Source organism: Psammomys obesus, unplaced genomic scaffold (genome assembly GCF_907164565.1).
Source record: "Psammomys obesus unplaced genomic scaffold, mPsaObe1.curated_primary_1811, whole genome shotgun sequence".
NCBI classification, from domain to species: domain Eukaryota; kingdom Metazoa; phylum Chordata; class Mammalia; order Rodentia; family Muridae; genus Psammomys; species Psammomys obesus.
This window is the reverse complement of record NW_026596147.1, coordinates 6,693,608-6,720,930: the sequence shown is the minus strand read 5'-3', so window position 1 is coordinate 6,720,930 and position 27,323 is coordinate 6,693,608. Positions and strand designations below refer to the sequence as shown.

General features: G+C 39.6%; 2 protein-coding genes across 3 annotated transcripts in view; one reads left to right on the top strand and one right to left on the bottom strand.

Annotated features, from left to right (window-relative positions):
- The window catches only part of Snx25 (sorting nexin 25), a 148,081-nt gene that overhangs the window by 117,996 nt on the left and 2,762 nt on the right, over nucleotides 1-27,323 (top strand). Inside the window, exons 20-23 of the transcript XR_008718584.1 lie at nucleotides 7,636-7,783; nucleotides 15,371-15,427; nucleotides 15,519-15,687; nucleotides 25,618-25,750. The gene's annotated coding sequence lies outside the window, so the exon portion shown is untranslated. The remainder of the gene's footprint in view (nucleotides 1-7,635; nucleotides 7,784-15,370; nucleotides 15,428-15,518; nucleotides 15,688-25,617; nucleotides 25,751-27,323) is intronic.
- The window catches only part of Lrp2bp (LRP2 binding protein), a 34,328-nt gene that overhangs the window by 4,566 nt on the left and 2,439 nt on the right, over nucleotides 1-27,323 (bottom strand). Inside the window, exons 2-7 of one of the 2 annotated variants that reach the window (XM_055593597.1) lie at nucleotides 23,819-23,908; nucleotides 16,106-16,226; nucleotides 15,302-15,414; nucleotides 14,251-14,364; nucleotides 2,085-2,227; nucleotides 1,901-2,006 (exon numbers count right to left, since the gene is read on the bottom strand). In XM_055593597.1, the coding sequence (XP_055449572.1) occupies nucleotides 1,901-2,006; nucleotides 2,085-2,227; nucleotides 14,251-14,364; nucleotides 15,302-15,414; nucleotides 16,106-16,226; nucleotides 23,819-23,863 (642 nt within the window). In that variant the 5' untranslated portion in view covers nucleotides 23,864-23,908. Of the gene's footprint in view, nucleotides 1-1,900; nucleotides 2,007-2,084; nucleotides 2,228-14,250; nucleotides 14,365-15,301; nucleotides 15,415-16,105; nucleotides 16,227-16,996; nucleotides 17,031-23,818; nucleotides 23,909-27,323 lie in introns of those variants that run through there. The other variant, XM_055593598.1, reaches the window with a different exon arrangement.

The following is a 27,323-nucleotide window of genomic DNA, read 5'->3' as shown; positions in this document are numbered from 1 at the left end:
AGGGAAGGCGAGAGCTTTTTGTGTTTTCCAGTTGTTATGACCAAACACCCGAAATGAAGCAACTTTAGGAAAGAAGGGTTCATTCTGGCTCACAGCATGGAGATAGGAAAGTGAGGTAATTGGCTGCTCACACTGCCTCCACAACCCAGAAGCAGAGGGTGGGTAGGCTAAAAACCTCAAGCTCCACCTCCTTCCATTCCCTCCAGTGAGGGTCCACCTCCCAAAGATCCCACAACTTTCCAAAACAGTGCCACCAGCTGGGACCAAATGTTCCAACAGAGGATGTGGGATCAGCTCATACTCAAACCTCGGAGAGTTCCGGCTGGATCCCAGCAGGTGCTGGCTGCCAAGATCAAGGACAACTTAGGCTGAACATTGTTTGTAGTTGTTACTTTTTTCACTGCTACAGCCAAAACCTGACAGGAAGCAACTTAAGAGAATGGTTTGTTCTGGCTCAAAGTTTGAGAAGGGTACAGCCCACCATGCTGGACAGACACTGAGGTGTAGGACCTTGAGATGGCTAGTCACATAGCAACCCCAGGAGAAAGCAGAGACAGAAAGATGAGCACTCAGCTAGAGTGCTCATTTTAATTTATTTTTTACATTTATGCATTTAGTGAGTGTGTGTACATGCGTGCATGTGATGTGTGGGAGTTCTCTCCTTTCTCTTGTAGTTCTGAGGATCAAAGTCGGGTCCTCGGGCATGGAGGCAAGCACGTCTAATGTTGAGCCATTCCAGTGGCCCAGCTTTCTTGTGTCTTAGGTGGTCTGAGAACCTAGCCTAAGGAAGAGCGCCGCCCACATTTATAGTGAGTCTTCAGACATCATCCTAACCTAGATAATCCCTCACACATAATTGCAGAGGCTTCACTACTTAGTAATTCTACATCCTGATTAACTATCACATGACCATTTGGCTAACAGTGAATCTGATTTAAAGAAAGTATGTCCAAGTGGCTGTTTGAGGAACATTCCTGGCGGTTACCTCTTAATAATTTGCAATTAACCCATCACTGACTGTACGACTCAGCCCTACATTTCCTTCTCTGTGTAGGATTTCCTTCTAATTATTGTCATAAGACAAATATTCTGACAGAAATACAGTGGCTTTAACTTTTAATTCCAGTGTCATTTAAATACTTCCTCAAATCAAATTTAGCCATGCTTAAATGATTCTAGTCATTATTATTTCAGGAATAATTTTAGTTTTCGAAGTGTTGTGCTTTGTTCATGTGACCTTTTCTAGCACACATCATCAGGTTCTCACATCTGTAGTTGTTAAGAGCAGGGAAGGCAGAGGCTGTCCATATGGGAAAGGTTTGAGCTGAGCTTTGAGATTTTTGATGATTAAATCTTGACTGTCAGTTTGATTGGTTTGAGAAATTGAGACTGTGAAGTACACTTTTGGGTATGCACATAAGGGGTTTCCAAAGAGATTAAGCTGGGGGGAGGGTGTACCTAAATACCATTCAGTAGGATCAGGGCTAGGATGGAACAAAAAGGGGAAGCTGCGGGAAGACCACTGAAACAAGCATCTCTCTCTCTCTCTCTCTCTCTCTCTCTCTCTCTCTCTCTGTCTTCTTCCTGGCTGCAGTAAGTTGAGCAGAAAGTCACTCTGTCAGCTTTTTTCACGGTAATGGAAAGTCTAGCACAAGAGCCCAAAGTGTAAGCTTCCTTTACATTGGGAAATATAAGAGATATCCAAACCTACATACTTATTCCACAACATCTTCTCTAAAAAGAACTGGTGAAACAATTATTTATCTAGATATAATGCTAACATTAAAAGAAAGAAGGTTGAGATGCAGTTCAGTATCAGAGTGCTTGCCTTGCATAGACAAGGATGGATTTTGCCAATACCAAAAGAAAAACAGTTTTTAAATGGGGCAGTGGATGTTACCTTTTCTAATTGTTTGGGCTCTTGCATTGAATAAAACAGTCCTAGAATACTTTGAGCCTTCACACTAGCTTTTGGGTTTCCATTGTCTGCAGCATACAGCCACAGTCTAAAAGAGAAAAATGAGAGAAGTTATTCTTCGTTTCAGCTTTAGTGGCACAGATTCTTTACTTCCAGGGAAGATTACCTCTCTGCTTCTGCATCTGATCGTTTCACGCCTTTTCCTTCAAAATAAGCTCTTCCAAGGTTGTAAGCAGCAGCAAATTTTAAGTGCACTGTTTGGGGGCATGGAGAATCAAGAATTTTCTTCATATAGATCACTCCTTTTTCCTTCCACAAAGGAAAAGAAAAAAACAAACAGACAAACAAACAAAATAACAGTTTTTAGTTTTGCTCAAGCCAAATGTCTTTCTTCTTATAGTATACAGCATTCAAATTTAACACGGTGTGTACAAATCCCAGAAATATGCTTAGGAGTATGTTTGTTCTGGGTTTTCAGGGATAAAGACGAGGAAGGGTTGTAAAAAGTGTGTGCTGATCGGGCATTCCTGGTAGATATACACTGGAAAGGGCATCTCTTCACCATCTTCTCTCAACCTCACTTTCACCGAGTGTTCTCTCCAGTAACAAGTGTCCAAAATGCCAATCTTCATATGACATCTTCACAGTCACACCGTTGTTGTGCGCGCACGTGTGTGTGTGTGTGTGTGTGTGTGTGTGTGTGTGTTCCATGAAACCCACCTGGGATTCATGGAACTTTCTGGTTTCCTTGTAATTACAGTTTTCAAGACTAATCTAGTCTCTAGTTTACTTTGGTACAGTTTCCACAGCCTTTAAATTTGTTTATTGTGTTTTGCATAGATTGAATTATGTTCCTTGGGAAGATTTGTGCAAAATCACTTATCTCAACAGCTGTTACCTTATTCTTTTACTATAGAGGGTTTTTTTTTTTCGGTGTGGGGGGGATAATTGAAGGAGGGGTGGCTGAGGTCTGTTTCATGTAGTCCCATAAGTAACCAGAGAATCAGCAAAATTCTTTTTTCACTTTATCACATTGTTTAGCTGGCAGGAGAATTTTGAGGGAGTTGTGAGGGAATAGGAACTAAAATAAGCATGAAGAATGTACCTTTTTTCATGTCTCTCTCTTTCCCCTCTTCCTCTCCCCTCCTGTGTTTGTGTTTGTGTGAGTGTGTGTGTGAGTGTGTACTTGTGTGCGTGTATGAGTGTATCTACATTGTGTGGGTGTGTCTGTGATTATACTGTGTGTATGTCTGTGTTAGTGAGTAGGAGTGCGTGCAGAGGTCAGAAGATGGCAATGGATACCCTGGAGCTAGAGTTACAGGTCACTGTGAGCCACCAACTTGGGTGATGAGAATTAGTCCAGTCCCCTGCAAGAATCAGTAAGAGCTATTGACTGCCGAGCCCTTTCTTCTGCCCCTGCTTTGATCTTTTGATATAAAAGTTTTGGGAACTGTTTAAAGGTATATAGAACACAATCAGAGTTATACTTTAGAAAGATGGTCGTGGAGCTGTCAGAATGATGAACTCCGTACATGGGAAAAGGTTAGAGATGAGGTTTATGTTATAATTCAGGTGAGGGGCACTGTGGGTCTGAAGAAACAGTGGAAGACATAAAGGCCTGGGAGAGATATGGAGGCTATTCAAAAGCCAGTGTGAGCAGCTGGTTACAGAAAACAAGTTGCTTCTGTTTGTGAGATGATCTTGACTATATGATGCTTTTAACTTTAAAAGGCTATGTTTTAGGAAAAGAGTAAATATTATTTTTCAAAATGGGTTTATCATGAATAAACGAAGAGTCTCATGGAAAATTTTTTTAGCACACACTAAAACCATCATGGCTTCTTTTGTTTAAACCATCAAAGTAGTATGTCATATTTAGAGACTCCCTTATGTTGAATTATTAAACTTCTGACTACAATTCTAGAGTATGCTATATGCTATTCTTTTCCTGCATTAATGTGTCCATTCATCACAAGGGAGAACAATTTCACCACAGTGACAGGTGTCATGGTATTTCTTCCCAGAAGGTAGACTCTTTCTCTAGCAAACTTTCTTGAAAAGTCACCGAAAATGAGACTTTGATAACAGTGTCAGAATGGAACCACAAGGTCAGATACTGAGTCTACTATATAGATCTGATATCTGGGCATATTGCAATGAGTATCACTGAGTCTACAATGGAAACACATTTTCACATTCGTAAAACTTGCTATGAGGGATAAATAGGTTAAATGGCAAACAAATCATTAAGTAGCCGATACAGCTATGAAAAATAAAGGTTGCTATTTTATAGTACAACCATAGCAAACTTTTAAGAAGTATGACAAGGATGCTCTGTGGGAGAAAATGGGACCAACTTACTTGGTAAAAAAAAAAAAAAGAAAAGAAAAAGAAAAAAAGAAAAGAAAAAGAAAAAACACTTAGAAAGAGGCAAGAATAGGGCAGAAAGGAGTTGGTAAGGTTTTGAAGGTTTTGAAGAATCATGACATAGCTCAGTCAGGACATAGATAACAAAAGAAATGAATAAGAAGCAGATTAAAGTTTTTTTATTTCTTTGATAATTTTAAATTGTTTCTTTTTGATCAATTATTTCTGGTTAGATGTGATTAAAGATTTTTGAAAGATGTACCCCAGTACTTATTTCTAAATTTTATGTTAAATAACCCTTTAACTTTTGTACTGCTTCAGCCTTGATATGATTTAAATGTAAACAGGGGAGCAGTGAGTTAGAAAGCACAGATAAAAATAAAACCAGTACTTGGAAATGATTTCACTCTAGTGAAAGACATGGAAAGTTGCATGTGTGAAGAACGTGTGATTAATATATTTACGGCATCGGGTTGCTTCATGGGGAAATGGCTACCTCACCTATAATTCCTCTCTAAGGTCTTTTGCTCTTCTAATTCTTGGTTGATTTTGCTAGTCAACTGACTGATATCTTATTATTTCAATGCTAATAAAATACCAGAGAAGCATATGATATGGAAACAGAGTGAACATAAAAGTCTCAATGTCTTTTATTTCTTTTATATTATATTTTTGTATTATATTCATATTTATATTTTACATTATATATGTAACTTACTTAGTGTGTGTATGTATGTATGTGGGGGCTGAGCACATGTCATTGTGTGTGTATGGATGTCAAAAGCCAGCTTGGGATAGTCGGTTCTCTCCTACCACATAGGCCCAGGGAGTGCATTCAAACCCTGAGGTTTGGCAGCAGATACATTCTGATACCCTGATAATATTCTTTAAAAGCACGCTGGGTTTTGTAATAACTTAATGTTGATATAAAGATAGTATCCTTGAAAACCTAGAGGAAAAAAAAACCAAAACAGCTGAATAAAGTATAGTACCTTTGGTCTTGCCTGTGTTGGACACAATGCTATTTAATAAATCCAGGGATTTATTTGTTCTCAAGGAACAGAATCACTAGAGACAACCTTGTTTTGCTAGATGGTAAATGTTTGAATTGATCAGTGAGCAAATAGGCATAATAGTTTCATAGTCATCAGCTATTCATCTAACTGGTGATTAATCTTACTCAAATGTTTTCTGGCATGGATTTCAATACTCTTCCCTAAAAGCTGCTTTATTATTTGAAGATCATAAAAGATTGATGAGGTGAGGCTGACTATTGACATCTCTGACCTGAATTGTTTAACTCTGCTCATTTTACAGAGCCAGGAACAGGACTAGATCGTCACACAGGTCAACAGCTCCACTCCTGAACTCAACTGCCGGCCCTTGACTTCAGTGATTTAATACATACTGTAGGCTTTGAATGGCAGACGAAGTGGAAACTACTCAGACAGCACAGTTAGGATGTTCCATTGAGACTGAGAGCTGGGCTTGAGCCCAGGCTCCTAGGATTTTCAATGACTTATTTATCCCCAGCACTGTTAACAAGCAATTTGGCCACACATATTTTCCGTGATTATTTTAGTTGATACGCTGGCTTGACTAGATCTCTAAAGGACTTTGCCCAACTTTGCTCTAGCTGCTTACTCTGTCTAAATGCCATTCCTTCCCTCTATGCTTTTTAATCCAGAAAGGTTCAGTTTGTATCACTTGTTACATGAAAAGTTCCCTGACTGCACCTTTCTATCTGGCAAATGTGTCTATCTTGGTCCACAACACTTAGCTTCTCTAACAGGCTTCCTCAGACTGCTAAGCCCTTTCCTACTCACATTGATTATGTAGGCCCTTCGACTGTCTTGACATTGTCTGTAATGTTTAGGCCTTAACGACTGAGTGAATAATAAAGGCAATGAAATCAGTTTTAGATAGATAGATAGATAGTTAGATAGATAGATAGATAGATAGATAGATAGATAGATAGATAGATAGATAGATAGACGGACAGATGGATAGTATGAGTGTTTTGTCTGAATGTATTTCTGTGTGCACCATGTGTACCATGCGCATGCCTGGTGCTCTCAGAGGCCAGAAAGGGGGTGGGCCATCAGATCCCCTGTATCTAGAGTCACAGAGAGTTGTGAGCTGCTTTGTGGGTCCTGGGAATTGAACCCAGATCCTCTGGAAGAGTAGCTAGTACTCTTAAACACTGAGCCATCTCTCTAGCCCCTGTTTGTTTATCTTTTAAAAATTAATTTTAAACTCTGTGTATGTGTGCGTGCCTGGGGGCTGTGTATGGTCATATGGGAGTGTGGTGCCCAAGGTGTCGGTAACCGAACCAGCACCTTCTTGATCAAAAACAGTACATGCTCTTAATCACTGAGCCATCGCTGCACTCTTCTTTCAAGGCAATTTAAAGGATGACTATAACCCCTTATGAAGGTTACTAGTGCACAAAGAAACTCTGCTGCTTTAAATATTAGGACCTATTTGCATTCTCGTTGTTTATAGATGACTTGAATGTGGAATAAAGTGACAGAGATTTGCACATTAAACGTCTGCAGTGATTTGCTTTATGCATCTCAGAGTGCAGTTTTGGTATGACAGCCTTTTAAAGGTACAGATGATGTTAGCCACACGACTGGATATGCACACTCTGGGAGAGAAGACTGATTAAGGCTGCGGTCTTAAGCTCACCAACACTGAGAGAGCACTCAAGTAGCTAGAGGAGAGCTGACTCAGCGAAGGAGATTGAGAAGTAGGAGGCAAACAACTTCATCATAAACACACGACAGAAAGCAACATGGACATCAACATCTGAGAGAATTAGATGTGGTAAGGGCGTTTTAGGCCTTAAAAGGCCAGTGTTGTGAGGTCATCAAGTGTGGTGGTGCATGCCTTTAATCCCAGTCCTTGGGAGGCAGAGGCAGGCAGATCTCTTGAGTTCAAGGCCAGCCTGGTGTACAAATCGAGTCCAGGATAGTCAAGGCTACACAAAGAAACCCGACTCAAAAAAAGAGTGAGGTCAGCTGTGTTTGCTTTGGTGGAAAGGCATCACAGACATGGATTCTATATCCCACTAAACTTTAAACAACTAGTTAACATAAAAATATCATGGTATTTAATGAAAATATTCCTCTTATCTATCATCTGTTCATTTGTTTCATTGTAAGAGAAAAAGGAGTAAAAAATAAAAGAAAATGCCAGGCATGTAAGGTATTAGCTTATAGACCTTATAGACCTACTTATAGCTTTATGCAAGATTAAAAAATTTAAAAATGAATATTGGATATTTCTATGTCCTGTGGGATTTTTTTTGTTCATTTGTTTTTTTTTTTTTCTGTTTTGTTTTTAAGAGTTCAGAATATTAACCAATATTCACAAGACCAGACTGCAAGTGGTGAAGCTACAGACTGAAACCTCTGGGGAAGCCAGGAGTAGAAAACCTGCACGCATATCAAAGTTAGCATTTTAACCCTATGGATAGCTAGTGAACACAGCAAGGTATGTCTAAGTACCTTTCTTTTTTTTTTTTTTTAAATCTTTTATTTTTTTTTATTAATTACACTTTATTCATTTTGTATCCCCCCATGAGCCCCTCCCTCCTCCCCTGCCGATCCCACCCTCCCTCCCCTTTCTGCATGCATGCCACTCCCCAAGTCCACTGATAGGGGAGGTTCTCCTCTCCTTCTTTCTGATCTTAGTCTATCAGATCTCATCAAAAGTGGCTGCATTGTTCTCTACTGTGGCCTGGTAAGGCTGCTCCCCTCTCAGGGGGAAGTGATCAACGAGCAGGCCAATCAGATTATGTCAGAGGCAGTCCCTCTTCCCATTACTATGGAACCCACTTGGACACTGAACTGCCATGGGCTACACCTGTGCAGGGGTTCCAGGTCATCTCCACAAATAGTCCTTGGTTGGAGTATGAGTCTCTGGGAAGTTCCCTGTGTTCAAATTATCTTGTTCTGTTGCTCTGCTTGTGGAGTTCCCGTTCCCTCCAGCTCTTACTATTTCCCACTTCTTACATAAAATTCCATTCACTCTGCCCATTAGTTGGCCATCAGGCTCAGCATCTGCTTTGACAATCTATACTGCAGAAGCTTTCAGAGGCCCTCTGTGGCAGGTTTCAAGGTTGTTTCCTGTTTTCTTCTGGCTTTCAGAGGCCCTCTGTAGCGGGTTCCGAGGTTGTTTCCTATTTTGGTTTTCTTCTGATGTCCATCCTCTTTGCCTTTCAGGATGGGGATTGAACATTTTAGTTAGGGTCCTCTCTTTTGCTTAGTTTGTTTAGATGTACAGCTTTTAGTGGGTTTATTCTATATTGTATGTTTATATGAGTGAGTATATACCGTGAGTGTCTTTTTGCTTCTGGGTCAACTCACTCAGGATGATCCTTTCCAGGTCCCACCATTTACCTGCAAATTTCATGATTTCCTTATTTTTCATTGCTGAGTAATACTCCATTGTATAGATGTACCACAGTTTCTGCATCCATTCTTCAGTTGAGGGGCATCTGGGTTGTTTCCAGCTTCTGGCTATTACAAATAAAGCTGCTACAAACATGGTTGAACAAATGTCCTTTTTGTGTACTTGCGCCTCTTTTGGGTATATGCCTAGGAGTGGTATGGCTGGATCTTGAGGAAGCGCTATTCCTAGTTGTCTGAGAAAGCGCCAGATTGATTTCCAGAGTGGTTGTACCAGTTTACATTCCCACCAGCAGTGGAGAAGGGTTCCCCTTTCTCCACAACCTCTCCAGCATGTGTTGTCCCTTGAGATTTTCATCTTGGCCATTCTGATGGGTGTAAGGTGAAATCTCAGGGTTGTTTTGATTTGCATTTCCCTAATGGCTAATGAGGTTGAGCATTTCTTTAAGTGCTTCTCTGCCATTCGATATTCCTCTGCAGAGAATTCTCTCTTTAGCTCTGTTCCCCATTTTTTAAGTGGATTACTTGGTTTGTTGCTTTTCAGCTTGTTTAGTTCTTTATATATATTGGATATGAGTCCTCTGTCAGATAGAGGGTTGGTGATGATTCTTTCCCAATCTGTAGGCAGTCGCTTTGTTTTGATGACAGTGTCCTTTGCTTTACAGAAGCTTTTCAATTTCATGAGGTCCCATTTATTGATTGTTGCTCTTAGAGCCTGTGCTGTTGGAGTTCTGTTCAGGAAGTTTTCTCCTGTACCAATGAGTTCTAGGGTATTCCCCACTTTTTTTTCTAGCCGATTTAATGTGCCTGGTTTTATGTTGAGGTCTTTGATCCACTTGGACTTCAGTTTTGTGCAGGGTGATAAGTATGGATCTATTTGCATTTTTCTACATGTAGACATCCAGTTGGACCAGCACCATTTGTTAAAGATGCTATCTTTTTTCCATTGTATGGTTTTGGCATCTTTGTCAAAAATCAGGTGTCCGTAAGTGTGTGGGTTTATTTCTGGGTCTTCTGTTCGATTCCATTGATCCACCATTCTGTTTCTATGCCAGTACCATGCAGTTTTTATAACTGTTGCTCTATAGTACAGCTTGAGATCAGGGATGGAGATACCTCCAGAAGATCTTTTATTGTAGAGGATTGTTTTAGCAATTCTCGGTTTCTTGTTATTCCATACGAAGTTGAGAATTTTTCTTTCCAGGTCTGTAAAGAATTGTGTTGGCAATTTGATGGGAATTGCATTAAATCTGTAGATTGCTTTTGGTAAGATGGCCATTTTTACTATGTTAATCCTGCCAAGCCATGAGCATGGGAGATCTTTCCATCTTCTCATATCTTCCTCTAATTCTTTCTTCAGAGACTTGAAATTTTTTTCATACAAGTCTTTGACTTGCTTGGTTAGGGTTACGCCAAGGTACTTTATGTCATTTGTGGCTATTGTGAATGGTGTTGTTTCTCTAATTTCTTTCTCAGCCCTTTTGTCTTTTGTATACAGGAGTGCTACTGATTTTTTTGAGTTAATTTTATATCCGGCCACTTTGCTGAAGGTGTTTATCAGCTGTAGGAGTTCCCTGGAAGAGTTTTTGGGGTCACTCATATATACTATCATATCATCTGCAAATAGTGATAATTTGACTTCTTCTTTTCCCATCTGTATCCCCTTGATCTCCTTCGACTGTCTTATTGCTCTAGCAAGGACTTCCAGCACTATGTTGAAGAGATATGGAGAGAGTGGGCAGCCTTGTCTTGTCCCTGATTTCAGAGGGATTGCTTTAAGTTTCTCTCCGTTCAGTTTGATGTTGGCTATAGGCTTGCTGTATATCGCCTTTACTATGTTTAGATATGTGCCTTGTATCCCTGATCTCTCCAGTACTTTAAACATGAATGGATGTTTGAAAATGAAGACACAACATACCCTAACTTGTGGGACACAATGAAAGCAGTGCTAAGAGGAAAGTTTATAGCACTAAGTGCCTTCAAGAAGAAATTCGAGACAGCTCATTCAAGCAACTTAATGGCCCACTTAAAAACCCTAGAAAAAGAAGAAGCAGACACACCAAAAAGGAGTAGACGGCTGGAAATAATCAAACTCAGGGCTGAAATCAATCAATTAGAAACAAATAAAACAATTCAAAGAATCAATGAAACCAAGAGCTGGTTCTTTGAGAAAATCAACAAGATCGACAAACCCTTAGCCAAGCTAACTAAAAGGCAGAGAGACACCACCCAAATCAACAAAATCAGAAATGAAAGGGGGGACATAACTACAGACACTGAGGAAATCCAAACAATCATTAGGACTTACTTCAAAAGTCTATATGCCACAAAATTTGAAAATCTAAATGAAATGGACAATTTTCTTGATCGATTTGACTCACCAAAGCTGAATCAGGACCAGGTAAATCAACTAAATAGTCCTATATCCCCCAAAGAAATAGAAGCAGTCATCAAAAGTCTCCCATCCAAAAAAAGCCCAGGACCAGATGGCTTCAGCGCAGAATTCTACCAGACCTTCAAAGAAGAGCTAACTCCAATTCTCTTCAAACTATTCCACAAAATAGAAACAGAAGGAACATTACCAAATTCATTCTATGAAGCCACAATCACCTTGGTACCTAAACCTCACAAAGACTCAACAAAGAAAGAGAATTTCAGGCCAATCTCCCTTATGAACATTGATGCAAAAATACTTAACAAAATACTTGCAAACCGGATCCAAGAACACATCAAAGATATTATCCACTATGACCAAGTAGGCTTCATCCCAGGTATGCAGGGGTGGTTCAATATACGGAAATCCATCAATGTGATCCACCATATTAACAAACTGAAAGAAAAAAACCACATGATAATCTCCCTAGATGCTGAAAAAGCATTTGACAAAGTCTAAGTACCTTTCAAAGCTAAAAAGTAAGTTTGGAAAGCCACGCATGGTGGCACACGCCTTAATCCCAGCACTTAGGGAGGCAGAGGCAGGCCGATCTCTGTCAGTTCAAGGCCAGCCTGCTCTACAAAGCCAGTCCAGGATAGCCAGTGCTACAGAGGGAAACCTTGTCTCTGTGACTACAAAAACAAAACCAAACAAAAAAAGCCTAGAAAAATTAAGTTTGGAATTGTTATTTGGGTAGCATATGACATTTAATTGTTCAATGAGAAAGGGCAACTGGAATGAGAAAGCAAAAAGTTTAATAATGATCCCCAAAACTCAGTTTTTTTGACCCTTATCTTTAGCAAGATAACATACATAGGTGTTAAAATTATTATTGATGCGCAATTGATTACAGTGCCGGTATTAGAGTTATGATATATAGATTATGTTCATTAACAAGGAAGGGCATCCAAAATTGTTACAGTAAAAATGCTATTACAAATTGGTATATACCGATGCTGAGACTTATGGCCAAACTTTGGGCAGCAGGGAATCATATGAAAGAAGTGGGAAATAGTAAGACTTGGAGAGGACAGGAGCTCCACAAGGAGAACAAGAGAACCAAAAAATCTGAGCACGGGGTCTTTCCTGAGACTGATACTCCAACCAAGGACCATACATGGAGATAACCTAAGACCCCTGCACAGATGGAGCCCATGGCAGTTCAGTATCCAAGTGGGTTCCATTGTAATAGGAACAGGGACTGTCTCTGACATGAACTGATTGGCCTGCTCTTTAATTACCTCCCCCTGAGGGGGAAGCAGCATTACCAGGCCACAGAGGAAGACAATGCAGCCAAGACTTGATAGACTAGGATCAGAAGGAAGGAAAAGAGGACTGCCCCTATCAGTGGACTTGGGGAGGGGCATGCATGCAGAGGGTAGAGGAAGGGAGGGATTGGGATGGGAGGAGGGAGGAAATCACAGGGGGGATACAAAGTGAATAAAGTGTAATTAATAAAGAATTAAAAGAAAAAATTCACTTAAAAAAAACCAAATTGGTATATAGTGTATGATTGTTTGAAAATATTTATGTAAATATATATGTATGTATATAATTGTTATATGTATGTGCATAGACACACATGTATACAGTACACGTATACAGTTATTCTTTGTCCTCCTCAGTGATTGGTTCCAAAAGCTTCATGGGTACAAAAGTCATGGATGCTCAGCTCCCTTATACAAAGTGGCATAATGTGTATAACCCAGATATATCCTGTCACACTTTTTGTTATTGATAGATTGCTTATAAAGATACACACAGAAAACTTTAATACAGGGCTTTAACATCCATTCCATTTCAATGTTTTTAATTTTCATTTTTTTAAAATAAATTTTTTGTGTGGATTCACACGTGCACTGGTGCATGTCTAGAGGCCAAAGGAGGACTTTTGTGAATTAATACTTTTCTTTTACCATGATGTGCAGGGATTAAACTTAGGTTGTCTGGCTTGCTCAGCAAGTACTTTTACCCATTTTTAGCCTTTTTGCTGACCTGTATAATTTTTTTTTAATATAAGACTTTTGGGAGTCCTTCATCAATAAACATAATCTATGTTATAATATTACTACCTGTGTCATAATTGTGTACCATTCATAAGTATTCACAGTTGATGGTAGAATTTGAAGTGATTCAATTTTTATTTTCTAAATTCTATTCTTATTTGTATAGCTTTCTAATCATTCTTTTAAAAATAAGGGAAATATCTTCAACAGCATGTTAACAGCTAATGATAGCAAGGAACACTTTTATGATGCATTACAGAAGCTGAATTATACAAATGACCCTTGAGGACTCATATTGTGCAACTGAGAAATTCTGTGGCAAGCTGACAGTGTAATTTTTCACGCAAGCTTATTAAAATCTTTCGCACACACAGTGCTTGTTTACAAGTTCGGCCTCACAAAATTTAAAACTATAGACATTTGTACTATTTGTACCATATATAAGAATTCTTTTATGCAAATTTTATGAAAAATTCCTAATGTGAGAGTAAGGATAGTTATAATATTTTCAGGAAACTATGAAAGGGCATGTTGTTATCCCTGAGAACCATTGTCAGAAGAAGAGCCCGAGTTTTTGCTCATACCTGGACCACAATAAAGCGAACTCAGCAGTAGACTGCCTTTCAGGAGAGATCAAATGGTCCTTCGTGGCAGTGGATGCTTATTTCACTAGACCAGCTCGCCACAAAACTACAGTGGCACCTTCAACACAGAAGCCTTTCCTGAGGATCACTCCTTGTTGTTCATATGGAGGAGAAACTCAACGGAAAGACTGAGCATTTCTGTAGCAGTTGGGGATGTTCACTCAAGTTCAAATACAGAGAGGCTCATGTTTCTGATAGCTAAATCTAGTTAAATCTGATAGCTAAATCTGTGAAGAGACTGCCAACTTATGGTTAGAGCTGAAGGGCGACAAAACAGGAAGGGACCAAAAGAAATTAACTTTGTCTTTTATAAATGTATATAATAATATCAATATTCTTTAAAATACCAAGAAAATTAAATACTAAGATGTAAAAAAAAAAATAGAGATTCTGAAAACAATTTGGCTGCACCAAGTAACCCAGTGGCGGTGAAATCTTAGACATTATGAAGAAAACAATAACTTACAGCATTGGGTTCAGTGCCCAACCCATCATAATACATCACTCCTAGCTGATAAATTGCTTGATGGTCATTCTCCTGGATTTCTTCAAACTGTGCTAAGGCTTCTTCATACCAGCCCTGAAAAACCCAGAGAATATGTTTTGTGTGTTTTATTAAATGCATTTTATTATGTATTTAAAGTGACCTCAAACTGAAGCATCCAATGGTTGTTTGTGCCTAAGGATACACAGTTAACAAATGATGCAGCCATATTGGAACTGACAGCTCAAACTGAGAAGACATCGTTTTAAGTCACCGGGCAGTGCCATCTCAGAGAGGTTGTGCACACTGAGGCATCAGAAGATATTTATATAGAGAGTAAATGACGGTACCAATATCAAAAGGTTAGAGAGAACAGAATCTATGACTAATAATTTCTAGAGTGCTCAAAGGATCATGAGGGGTTGGGACAATCCTTTGACAATCCTTTGATGAATAATTGAAGCTCTATTACTGGAGCCGACATGCTAGCACACAGAATTTTTCTTATATCTACCTACTAAGCTATTCCACCATAATGTGGGTAAACAAGGAAATGGTCTCCACATGTGCTGTATAGGATATATGAAAAGCTACTTTCCATACCAAATAACCAGGGACTTCAATTATTGTTAATATTAATTGTTAAATTGCTTGGGAATGATATCATACATTATGAATAAAACCATAAAGCTTACATTTTCAGTTTGCAGTGTGAAAGCAGTTTTTTCAAAATGACCCTTTAGAATAACTTTTGTGAAAGTTCAGATATCTCCTTAATCTTGTATTTGTGTGCCACACTTAAAGCCGCAACTACAGCCTATGTGATTTTGCAGCATTTCTCTGGCATAACAATGTGGGAAGGTTGAAAGTTTGCTGTGACCGTCTTCTGTGTCTGCTTTTCATGTGTGTGTGTGATGTTGTGGGTGGGGCACAGGGCCTTGTTTACCCTCTGCAATTGTTCTGCTGCTACATTAATAACCCCAACAATTATGTCCTAACAATATAATTATATAAGAAATATTAAAAATGCTACCTCTTCGAAATAGAGTTGACCTCTTAGGAAATATGCCATAGCATCCCCATTTTTTATTCTTTCTTTCAGGAACTGCAGTGCTCTATCCACCAAATTAGAATGGCGGCGATAATCTGATTCAGAAAGGTAAAAACTGTGTTAACTACATAATATGAAGCCCATATATAATGGAGGATGCATTACATGCTGTTAATACCAGTTTCTCCTCAACTTCTAGGTCCTAAAACTTAGCTGAGAAAAAAGAAGATAACCTAAATAGAATCATGATCACAGCATGTAACATGACAGCTGGCACAATCAAGAGCTGCTGATTGAGTCTGAGACCACTGCTCACTGCCAGACAGGCACTCAAATGCAGTCGGTGCATGCACTGGGCAGTCTTGCAGGTGAGTTAAAGTCTTAGCTTGAGCCATACTTAGACCTAACTAATCAAATGAGCTGACCACTTCTAGTTTAATTTTAAAGGCATATATAAAAATAGCTTTAAATAAGCCAGTTGAAGCAAAGCAGTGTTGCAGTCTCTGAAAGAAGCAACATCTGGCTTCTCTTTCTTAGTTAGAAGTGAATCCTTAAATCCCGAGGGTGAAAAAAAAAATCATATTCAGGATTGAATTGCCAGACACCTCCAGGGTCAATTTGTTGTCTGAATAAGAAGGTCACAATTTCCAGGAAAGTCAGAAAAGAGTATAATATTAACTACCTCCTGGAAACCATAGGTATATATTTTTTCGTTGTTTATTCTAGCATGCATGGAATTTCAGTGAAGATATTTTCCAAGCAAAGATTAAATATTCAGATTTATACCAGGCATTTCCTGCTTCCATTGGAAGAATTTTTGTTGTTGATCATCATACTGAGATAGAGAGAAAGGGTTTGGGGGCAACTTCTCACTGGTCAGTTTCATCCTGTTTCCACGATGTGGACCCTGTAAATAAGGAAAGCACACACTGTGATTACAATTTCTTCTAGAAGAAGCACAAGGGAAGACCTTCCCCCACATTGCCTGGCCGCAGGGACCCTGAGCTAGCAACAATTCCTGCCTGGCTGTGGATTCACACTTGGTAGGGAATCCTTTTAAACAGCTGCTGACACTCAGATGACACAGTTCACAGACAGGGTTCCTGTCACTGGGGGCTTTCTCCTGCTCTTTAGCTGAAACTTATCAGAGCAATCCACTTTAGATGAAAGCATTCGTTTTACCTGGGAATACACTGCATTTTAGCTGTGTTGCTCAGTTTTCTCTTCCGGTCTGTACTGGATTGCCATGTTACCAGATGGATTGCCACAGTATGGTAAATCAGAGCCTTCATATAAAATGCAGGGGCCAAGTCATTTGGGATGAAGGAGTCCAGGTTTGCCTAGGCTGAAGGTAGTGAGGACAGCAAACTCTGTTGTTGCTATGCTTTTTTTTTTCTTTCTTTCTTTCTTGCTCTTTGACATTCTATTGGTTCAATTTCCTTTCACCAATCAGGAGCCAGCTCCCAGGCAAAGTCTCTGATTGGTTGTCTACAGATGATCTCAAGAGAAACTTTGTGTGATTGGAAAGCTGTATTTACTTCCAGGTTACTATTTTAGGCAGTAAGCTGCTTCGTTTAAGTGGAACTCAAAAGAAAGGTGAAATGGTTTACTAAGTTAGAAAAAAAATTACTGAAATGTCTGTACTGGAGGAAGTTCATTAAAAGCTCATTTAATTACCTGTAGTTTGAAATAAAGGATCTCAAAGTGTCCATTTCTTGATATACAAAGTTAATGGGCCCAGCATGGTGGCTAAACGTCTTTACTTCCATTACTCAGGAGGCTGAGGCCAGCAGATCTCTTAGTTCAAAGCCAGTCTAGTCTACATACTGAGACCCTGTCCACAAACAAACAAATACACAAAGTTACTGGTTACAAGGCTGGAGAGATGGTTCCGTAGTTGAGAGCACCATGGGTTAGTTCCCAGGCAAAAACAGGGCATCTTAGAACTGTCTGTGACTCCTGTTCCAGGGGACTAGATGTCCTTTTCTGGCTTATTCAGGCACTAGACACACATATGGCGATCATACATACATGCAGGTAAACACTCATACACATAAAATAAAAAGTAATTAATAAAAAAAAACCCAAAGTGCTTCTGGGGGATCTTTGGTTCCCAGAAGCCACCTTGAGTGTGTCACAACCACCTATAGCTCCAGCTTGAGGGGGTGACCACCCTTCTCTGGCCTCTGCTGGCACCCGCATACAAGTGACATGCATGCATGCAGACACACATACATACACACATAAAAGTAATTTTTTTTAAATAAAGGGATTGGATTATGTGTATTTCAAAATTAAGTTTCCACTAAAGAATAAAATTGCCAATGAGCAAAGCAACATGTCTAAGATATATGGAAGAAAACAATCCAAATAGATAAACAGCACTTTGTCAACTACTACTCAAAAACTGGATGAGGGTTTTTATTTCACTGAGGACATTAACACAGTATGCTACTGAAGAGCTTAAGATAGCCTGAATATAACTCCATTTTGAAATAAAGATCTTGACTGGGAACTGAATTCAGGTACCAGGAAATATCACAGAATGTACACCTGGCAGAAAACAAAGTTAACTCTCCTAGCAACAGCCTCCAGGAAATATAACATAATAAATGCTTCATAGAAAATAGAGACAAACTCCCTGGCAATAATCAATGGGAATCGGTTGAGAATCGGGTGGGAAAATTCTCCCCAATGTTTCAGATATGGTTTAGAAAAATAGCCATTGTGATTATATGCCTTAGCCATTGTGATTATGTGCCTCAGAAAAGGTCACCCCGCCCTGCTAAACTTCACCCAATTCTGTAATGCCAAGGCTTGTGCCCCCCTGCTTGCTGCCATGGAAACCCCCAGCTCACAGACTTTCCCTTTAAAAATCCTGTTCACTCAGAGCTCGGGGTCCCACTTCTCTACTGCTGCGCCAGTGAGACTTGGGTCCAGAGTTCGATCGCTCTCGTAATAAAGCTCTCTTGCAATTGCATCGAGTCGTCTCCTGGTGGTCTCTGTGGGTCCCGTGAACCTGGCATAACACTACTATTTCCAAAAATGTTTAGAGCAGTGGTTCTCAACCTTAATAATGCTGCAACCCTTTAATGTGGTTCCTCATGCTGTGGTGATCCCCAACCATAAAAATATTTCATTGCTACATCATACTGTAGTTTTGATACTTTTATGAATTGTAATATAAATATCTGATATGCAGGACATTTGGTATGCAATTCCAAGGGGCTCTTGACCCACAGGTTGAGAACTGCTGGTTTAGAGAAACCTTGGAGAATTTAAGAAAGGGCATCTGTAAAAGGAACTTTTATGTGCCTGTTTCAATTGTTGTCAAGTACTGCTGCTTATCTAGACCTAGTCCTGGAAGGTTTTAGCCCCCATGCAGTCTAATCTAGGCCTAAAATGTTTCAGCCTCTGAGACTTACTGCTTAATAAGCTGACCATTTCTTGTTCTTTCTGAGCTCTGGAATAGCTGGTTCAATTCAGCTGTTCTGGCTCAAACTCCTCTTCCCAGCCAACTCATTCAATCTGGCTTTTCTCTAGGCCTCGGAATTGCCCTGCTTGGCTTTAAACTAACTTCAGAAATGTCTTCTAATTTTCAGGCTCCTCATTCTCTAGCTCGTTCTGTCTAGCTTGTTCTTGCACTCAACCCCTCTCTGTAAAACTTTCCCAGTAAAACTCCCTCCTCTCCTCTCTGCATTGGCACTTAAGTAGCTGCCTTTTCCTCGCTCTTCTCACTGGGGCCTATCCTATTCTGTCAAGTCTTCCTCTAATTGTTTTCTGCCACTCAATTAAACATCACTTTTTTTTTTTTACATTTCTCAAATTTATTTGTTTTATTTTTTTTTAAATTTTTAAATAATTTTATACATTCACTTGTATCCCAGCTGTAGCCCACTCCCTTTTTCCCTCCCATTCCTCCCCTCCCTCCCTCATCTCCTCCCTGCCCCCTTCCGAGTCCACTGAGAGGGGGTGTCCTCCTCTCCTTCTGTCTGGCCCTAGCTTATCAGGTATCTTTAGGATGGTTGCAATGTCCTTATCTGTGGCCTAGCAAGACTGCTCTTCCATCAGGGGAGAGGGGAAGCTCATGAGTTCATGTCAGAAACAATTCCTGTCCCCCTTACTAGGGAACCCACTTGGATACTGAGCTACCATGGGCTATGTCTGAGCAGGGGTTGTAGGTTATATCCATGTATGGTCCTTGGTTGTATAAATAGTCTCATAGAAGACCCCTGTGCTCAGATATATTTGGACCTTGTGGGGCTCCCTGTCTCCTCTAGGATATACTAATTCCTCCTTCCTTCATGTGATTCCCTACACTCTGCTGAAGGCTTGGTTATGGGTCGTGGCATCTGCTTTGATACACTACTAGGTAGAGTCTTTCAGGTCCCTTCTGTGGTAGGCTACTGTCCTCTTGTTTTCTCCTATTTCCAATGTCCTTCTAGATGGGGATTGATCATCTTACCCCTGGACCTCTTTCTTGTTTATCTTCTTTAGGTGTACATATTTTAGTATGTTTATCCTATCTTATAGGTCTATATAAGTGAGTATATACCATGTTTGTCTTTCTGCTTCTGGGATGCCTCACTCAGGATGATTTTTTTTTTCTAGATCCCACCATTTGCCTGCAAAATTCATTATTTCCTTGTTTTTTTAATTGCTGAGTAGTATTCCATTGTTTAAAGTACCACAATTTCTGTATCCATTCCTCTGTTGATGGACATCTGGGTTGTTTCCAGGTTCTGGCTATTACGAATAAGGCTGCTACAAACAATGGTTGAACAAATGTCCTTGTTGTGTACTTGAACATCTTTTGGATATATGCCTAGGAGTGGTATGGCTGGATCTTGAGGAAGTGCTATTCCTAGTTGTCTGAGAAAGCGTCAGATTGATTTCCATAGTGGTTGTACCAGTTTACATTTCCACCAGCAATGGAGGAGGGTTCCCCTTTCTCCACAGCCTCTCCAGCATGTGTTATGTCTTAAATTTATCTTAGCCATTCTGATGGGTGTAAGGTGAAATCTCAGGGTCATTTTGATTTGCATCTCTCTGATGGCTAGGGATGTTGAACATCTCCTTATGTGTTTCTCTGCCATTCTATATTCTTCAACAGAGAATTCTCTGTTTAGCTCCATACCCCATTTTTTAATTGGGTTACTTAGATTATTGCCTTTTAACTTCTTTAGTTCTTTATATATTCCAGATATCAGCCCTCTGTCAGATGTTGGGTTGGTGAAGATCCTTTCCCAATCTGTAGGCTGACGTTTTGTTCTAACAACAGTGTCTTTTGCTTTACAGCAGCTTTTCAGTTTCATGAGGTCCCATTTATTGATTGTTGCTCTTAGGGCCTGTGCTGATGGTGTTCTGTTCAGGAAGTTGTCTCCTGTGCCAATGAGTTCAAGGGTCTTCCCCACTTTTTCTTCTAATCGATTTAGAGTATCTGGTTTTATATTGAGGTATTTGATCCACTTGGACTTTAGTTTTGTGCAGGGTGATAAATATGGATCTAGTTTCATTTTTCTGCATGTAGACATCCAGTCGGGCCAGCACTATTTGTTGAAGATGCTGTCTTTTTTTCCATTGAATGGTTTTGGCTGCTTTGTCAAAATCAAATATTCATAGATGTGTGGGTTTATTTCTGGGTCTTCTGTTCGGTTCCATTGATCCACCTTTCTGTTTCTATGCCAGTACCAAGCAGTTTTTACTATTATTGCTCTGTAGTACAGCTTGAGATCGGGGATGGAGATACCTCCAGACAATCTGTTGTTGTACAGGATTGTTTTGGAAATTCTGGGTTTTTGTTTCTCCATATGAAGTTGAGAATTTTTCTTTCAAGCTGTAAAGAATTGTGTTGGTAATTTGATGGGAATTGCATTGAATCTGTAGATTGCTTTTGGCAGAATGGCCATTTCACTATGTTAATCCTACTTATCTATGAGCATGGGAGATCTTTCCATCTTCTGATGTCTTCTTCAATTTCTTTCTTCAGAGACTTTTTTTTTTCAGAGACAAAGTTTTTTTTTTCAAACAGGTCTTTCACCTGCTTGGTTAGAGTCACCTCAAGGTACTTTATGTTATTAGTGGCTATTATGAAGTGTGTTTTTTCCCTGATTTCTTTCTCAGCCCTTTTGTCTTGGGTATACAGGAGGGCTTCTGATTTCTTTGAGTTAATTTTGTATCCTGCCACTTTGGTGAAGGTCTTTATCAGCTGAAGGATTTCTCTGGTTGAGTTTTGGGGGTTACTCAGGTATACTATCATATTATCTTCGAATAGTGAAACTTTGACTTCTTCCTTTCCGATTTGTGTTCCCTTGATTCCCTTACTTGTCTTATTGTTCAGTGGGATTTATTTAAGTTTCTCTCCATTGAGTTTGATGTTGGCTATAGGCTTGCTGTATATTGCCTTTACTATGTTTAGGTATGTTCCTTGTATCCCTCATCTCTCCAAGAATTTAAACATGAATGGGTGTTGGATTCTGTCAAATGCTTTTTCGGCATCTAGGGAGATGACCATGTGGTTTTTCTCCTTCAGTTTGTTTATATGGTGGATTACATTGATGGATTTCCGTATATTGAACCACCCTTGAATGCCTGGGATGAAGCCTACTTGGTCATGGTGGATGATATCTTTGATGTGTTCTTGGATTCGGTTCGCAAGGATTTTATTGAGTATCTTTGCATCAATGTTCATAAGAGAGATCGGTCTGAAGTTCTCTTTTTTTGTTGGATCTTTGTGTGGTTTAGGTATTAAGGTGACTGTGGGAGTTTGGTAATGTTCCTTCTGTTTCTATTTTGTGGAATAATTTGGAAAGAATTGGAGTTATCACTTCTTTGAAGGTCTGGTAGAATTCTGCACTGAAACCATCTGGCCCTGGGCCTTTTTTTTGAACGGAGGCCGTTGATGGCTGCTTCAATTTCCTCGGGGGATATAGGGCTGTTCAATCTTTCTACCTGGTCTTGACTTAATTTTGGTAGATGGAACCTATCAAGAAAATTGTCCATTTCTTTTAGATTTTCGAACTTTGTGGCATATAGGCTTTTGTAGTACGACCTAATGATTGGATTTCCTCATTGTTTGTAGTTATGTCACCCTTTTCATTTCTGATTTTGCTGATTTGGATAGTTTCTCTCTGCCTTTTAGTTAGTTTGGCTAAGGGTTTGTCTATCTTGTTAATTTTATCAAAGAACCAGCTCTTGGTTTCATTGATTCTTTGAATTGTTTATTTGTTTCTAATTGGTTGATTTCAGCCCTGAGTTTGATTATTTCCAGCCGTCTGCTCCTCTTGGGTGTTTCTGCTTCTTTTTTTTTTTTTTTTTTTTCCCTAGGGCTTTCAGTTGTGCCATTAAGTTGTTTGTATGAGATGTTACCAATTTCTTCTTAAAGGCACTTAGTGATATGAGTTTTCCTCTAAGTACTGCTTTCATTGTGTCCCATAAATTTGGGTATGTTGTGCCTTCATTTTCATTGAATTCTAGGAAGTCTTTAATTTCTTTCTTTATTTCATCCTTAACCCAGCTGTCACTGAGCAGTAAGTTGTTAAGTTTGCATGTGCATGTAGACTTTTTGCTATTTCCATTGTTGTTGAGGTCCAGTTTTAGTCCATGGTGGTCAGATAGTATACAGGGGATTATTTCAATCTTCTTGTATCTGTTGAGGATTTCTTTGTTACCATCTATATGGTCTATTTTAGAGAACGATCCATGAGGTGCTGAAAAGAATGTATACTCTTTTGAGTTTGGGTGAAGTCCTGTAGACATGTATTAGGTCCATTTGAATTAGGACGTTTGTAAGTGCCTTTTTTTCTCTGTTTGGCTTCTGTCTAGATGATCTGTCCCTTGGTGATAGTGGGGTGTTGAAGTCTCCCACTATTAAGGTGTTGGGGTCGATGTATGATTTAAGGCTTAATAATGTTTCATTTACGAATGTAGGTGCTCTTGTGTTTGGGTCATAGATATTCAGAATTATGATGTCTTCTTGGTGAATTTTTCCTTTGATGAGAATGTAGTACCCCTCTACGTCTTTTTGATTAGTTTTGGTTGAAAGTCTATTTTATTAGATATTAGGATACCCACTCCTGCTTATTTTTGGGTCCATTTGCTTGAAAAACTCTTTTCCAGCTTTTTACTCTGAGGTAGTGTTTATCTTTGATGCGTAGGTGTATTTATTGGATGCAGCAGAATGTTGGATCCAAACATCACTTTCAAACCTGGGTGCTTCCTCCTACAAATTATCTTTACCTTCATTGTTTGGGATTAAGGGCATGTACCACCACGACTTTTCTAAACCTTTCTTTACCTGGTGCTTGCTCAATACCAGGCTGGCTTCGAACTCAGATCTACTTGTTTCTGTCTGCTGGATTAAAGGCATGTTTGTATTCCAGTGAGATCACACAGACCTAGAAGGTCTTTGGATGTGATCTCTTGCCAGAGCAGCCATGTTCTGAATTACATTTCCTTTACTGGCATCAGAAATAAAACAAAGCTTAAACAATACCTTACCTCATTTAAACACTCCTTGTCTTCTCCATCTATAAGACTGTACATGATTTCTGTTGTTTTACTGGCTTAAAAGGAAATATTTCAGAGGGTCTGAAAACAAGAAAGAACGATTTGTTCAGCTCCTACTAAACGTCAGGTTTCAGTTTTTTCCCAAAGTGCTTTGTAAGTACTGATTCCTGTGAAACTTGAGGAAATGGAGATCATTTTGAGCTCTGTTGAATATATGAGAAAACTATGAGGATAGGGAGACTATTAACCTAATATCAAAGGGCTCGCGTTAGCAAGGGTGCCCTACTTACCCATGTATTATCTTGTTTTATCTTTTAAAAAGACAGTAAAGCCAATACAATTTTTAACATGTGTTAGAAATGTGCTCCTTCTACTTTAAGGAGTTGGTCATTCTGAGAAACCGGCTGTACAGTCTGTAGAAATCAGTGTTGCATCCTCTCGAGTTTGCACCCTGGAGACAGAACTGACAGCCCATGTGGAAATGCATGTACCTTGAGAAACACAAGCCTTGCTCCCCAAAGATAATATGAAAGTCAGCCTATCTCCTTGCTTTGGGGGTTTTCTCTGGAATCTTTGTCTCCTGCCCCATGCTATTCATAGCAGCTGTCTTTCTTACTTTTTGACATTAATTTCACTCTCCTAATGTTCTCATAACACCTGTTAATGTCCATCTCCCCCCCCCCCCCCAAGGCCTGATCATGGTCCCCACAGTCATAAGGCTCTTTCTAACAAAGCTAATTTCTGGAGAGTAATTTCTGCTCTGATTTCTAGCAGCAGGAGTGATGTAAGAGATTAATCCATTTAGTACTTTTTAAGATGACCCTTCTTCAGGTCCTCTTTACCCTTCTCTGCCCTCTTTAATCTGACCTCTGTGCTTGTGCATAAACACACACATAATAAATAAATAATAAGTAAATAAATAAAAATGTAATAAAAAATTCAAAATCACAGGTTATCAACGAATGCCCACAGTTTCTATGCTTCTCTCAGTGCTCAGTGTCAGCTGCTCTCAGTGCTGACAGCAGCTAGCACCGCCCCTTTACATAGAATTGTCCTCAGTCAGTCATGAGTCTGGCAGACAAACCACTTAGATCATTGTCCATGAAAAGAGGCAATCCACGTGGGGCACGCCTGCATGTTCTTGCTGAATGTATGAAGAACGAAAGGTTCTTTGTGCCCATCCTTGAGTCTGTGCTTTCAGTTGGCAACCTGAAAGAATAAGGTAGGGGGGGGGGGGGGGGATGGCACACGCCTTTAATCCCAACACTCAGGAAGGCAGAGGTGGCCGAATCACTGAGTTTCAGGCCAGCCTGGTCTACAAAGTGAGTCCAGGACAGCCAAAACAACACAGGGAAAACCTATCTCAAAAACCAACATCAACAAAAGAAACAAAAACAAAGAATAAGGTAAGGAATCCCCACTGACAAAGGGCAGGCTTGCTTTCCTAACAGGCATTGAATCCCAAGCTTAGTATGCCTGTCTCATAATGAAGTATTCTGGGTGTATCAGCATTCAAGGTGGTTAGGCCTTTTGAGTCACCTCTGTGACAACTGTGTAACAGGGTGGGCTTGCAGAACTGGCTCACATATTATACTGACACCCCTGGCTACTGCATTTACAGGGAGCCATACAGTTGGCTCTACAGGAGTCTGGTCTTCTGCCAGTATCCATGAGACAAGCTCGAAACAGTCATGTATCAACTGAAAATGTAATGTATCCATAAGTGAAAGTCAGAGAATCCCAAGAGAATAATAAAGCAGGCTATGAGTCTCATGTTCTTTCCTTTTCAGAAAACCATGTTTCTTTAAAGAGAAAGTACTTGCTTCCATGCCCTCCCTTTCCGGTGTGGCAAGTTTACATCATTTTCTGAAACAAGAAGGAAAAAGTAGGAGTAAAGCTATCATAACAACCCGCTAGGCTGTGGTAAGTATTCACTGAGAGCCAAATAGAGTTTTCCTTTATTTTTCTCCAATTTACCTTTTATTCTGTGAGCAATGAAACGATGAAAAAAGATGACATATTCAAAACTTTAACTGCAATTTCAAAAAATAGGATTTGTATGCTTCATCCATCCTGTGTTTCATCCAGCCAGTTCCTGTTTGGAAACCTGTGATGGCCAGTTATGGTGGATAGGTCCTTTTGTGTGTTGGGTATTAGGTGTTGTGGCAGGTACAATGAGCCCAATGAGTACAATGAGTGTGGGTTCGAAAGCGTTTCCCAGACCAAAATGGATAAAAAAAAGTTTTAATAGAAACGGTAGATAGAAAGACAGTGGGTAGATTCTCTGAGACAGAATTATGTCCCTTAAAGGAGATGGGAGTCAGGCCAGGGATGTTGGTAGAGTGCTTCCCGGGCACTAAGTCCAGGGTTCAAATACCAGCACCATCTGAAAAGGGGTGTGCTAGAACATGCTTACAAGCATTTGGAGGCAGGAGGGACTTAAAAGGCAGAGAGTGGTCACTTAAAAAAAAATGAAAAAAAGGAGATGGGAGTCTTTTTATGACGGTAAAGAGAAGTTACCTGACTTCACCTCTATAGTTCAAGGGAACAGATCATTATTTGGAGGAAGTAAGTTTTATCGTACCATGTTTCCTCCCAAGACTAGCCATATGAGGTGAGACACCAATGTCTATTTCCAGTTGGGCTCCAATTGTATGAGGCAACACAAACCACTGAGTCAGGCTTCAAACAGTCTGAGTCTGTCTGCACCACAGGGGAATTTTGCTATTTTTAGCCCACTTATTTTTGCCTCTTTACATCAGGGATTAAAACTAGAGCCTTACATACTGGACAAGTATTCTACCACTGAGCTATTATCAGCTCCTTTCCTGGGTGGATTTCATTCAACACCCAATGGTAAATAGATATGCATATAATTTACTGATTAAATAATATATATGTATATACACACAGTCTGAATATATAGAAATGTTTGTACTGTAAAGCTCATGCTGTTATGAGTACATGGTGGAAAGAGATGATTTACTTTTAAGTAAAGTACATGAATAAAACTCTTTTATATGGAAAATTGTTCCTCACCCTAATGTGATAACAGTTAATAGAAACAATCATAAAAAAGTGACAAAAAAAAGTAAATTGATCTGCTGCCCTATTGATGTGAAAAATACATCATGGGGTTGCTTGTCCTTGCCCCAAGTCCTTAGATGATTCACAGGTAGTTCCAGTTGTCTTTAATCTTTCGGGGAAGGTGTCTTTCTCAAGAAGTCACAGTTATCAACTTTAGAGCAAGACAGAAGATGCTTTCTAAGAGGAAAAGGTGGGTTTTCTAATTTAAATTGGGGTGGAGGAGGGGTGCTCCTATTCCCAGGATTCCAGTTTCAATCTGAAATGACCTGAGTCATGCTTATCAGGGGGTGGAAGGTTTGGGAAAGTTTCAAAGGTGGAATACATAGGTCACTTTGGATCTTATCTTAGATCTTATCTCCTCTTCCCCTCCCCTTTTCTCTCTTCCTCCCCCTCTCCCTCTCTCAGTCTT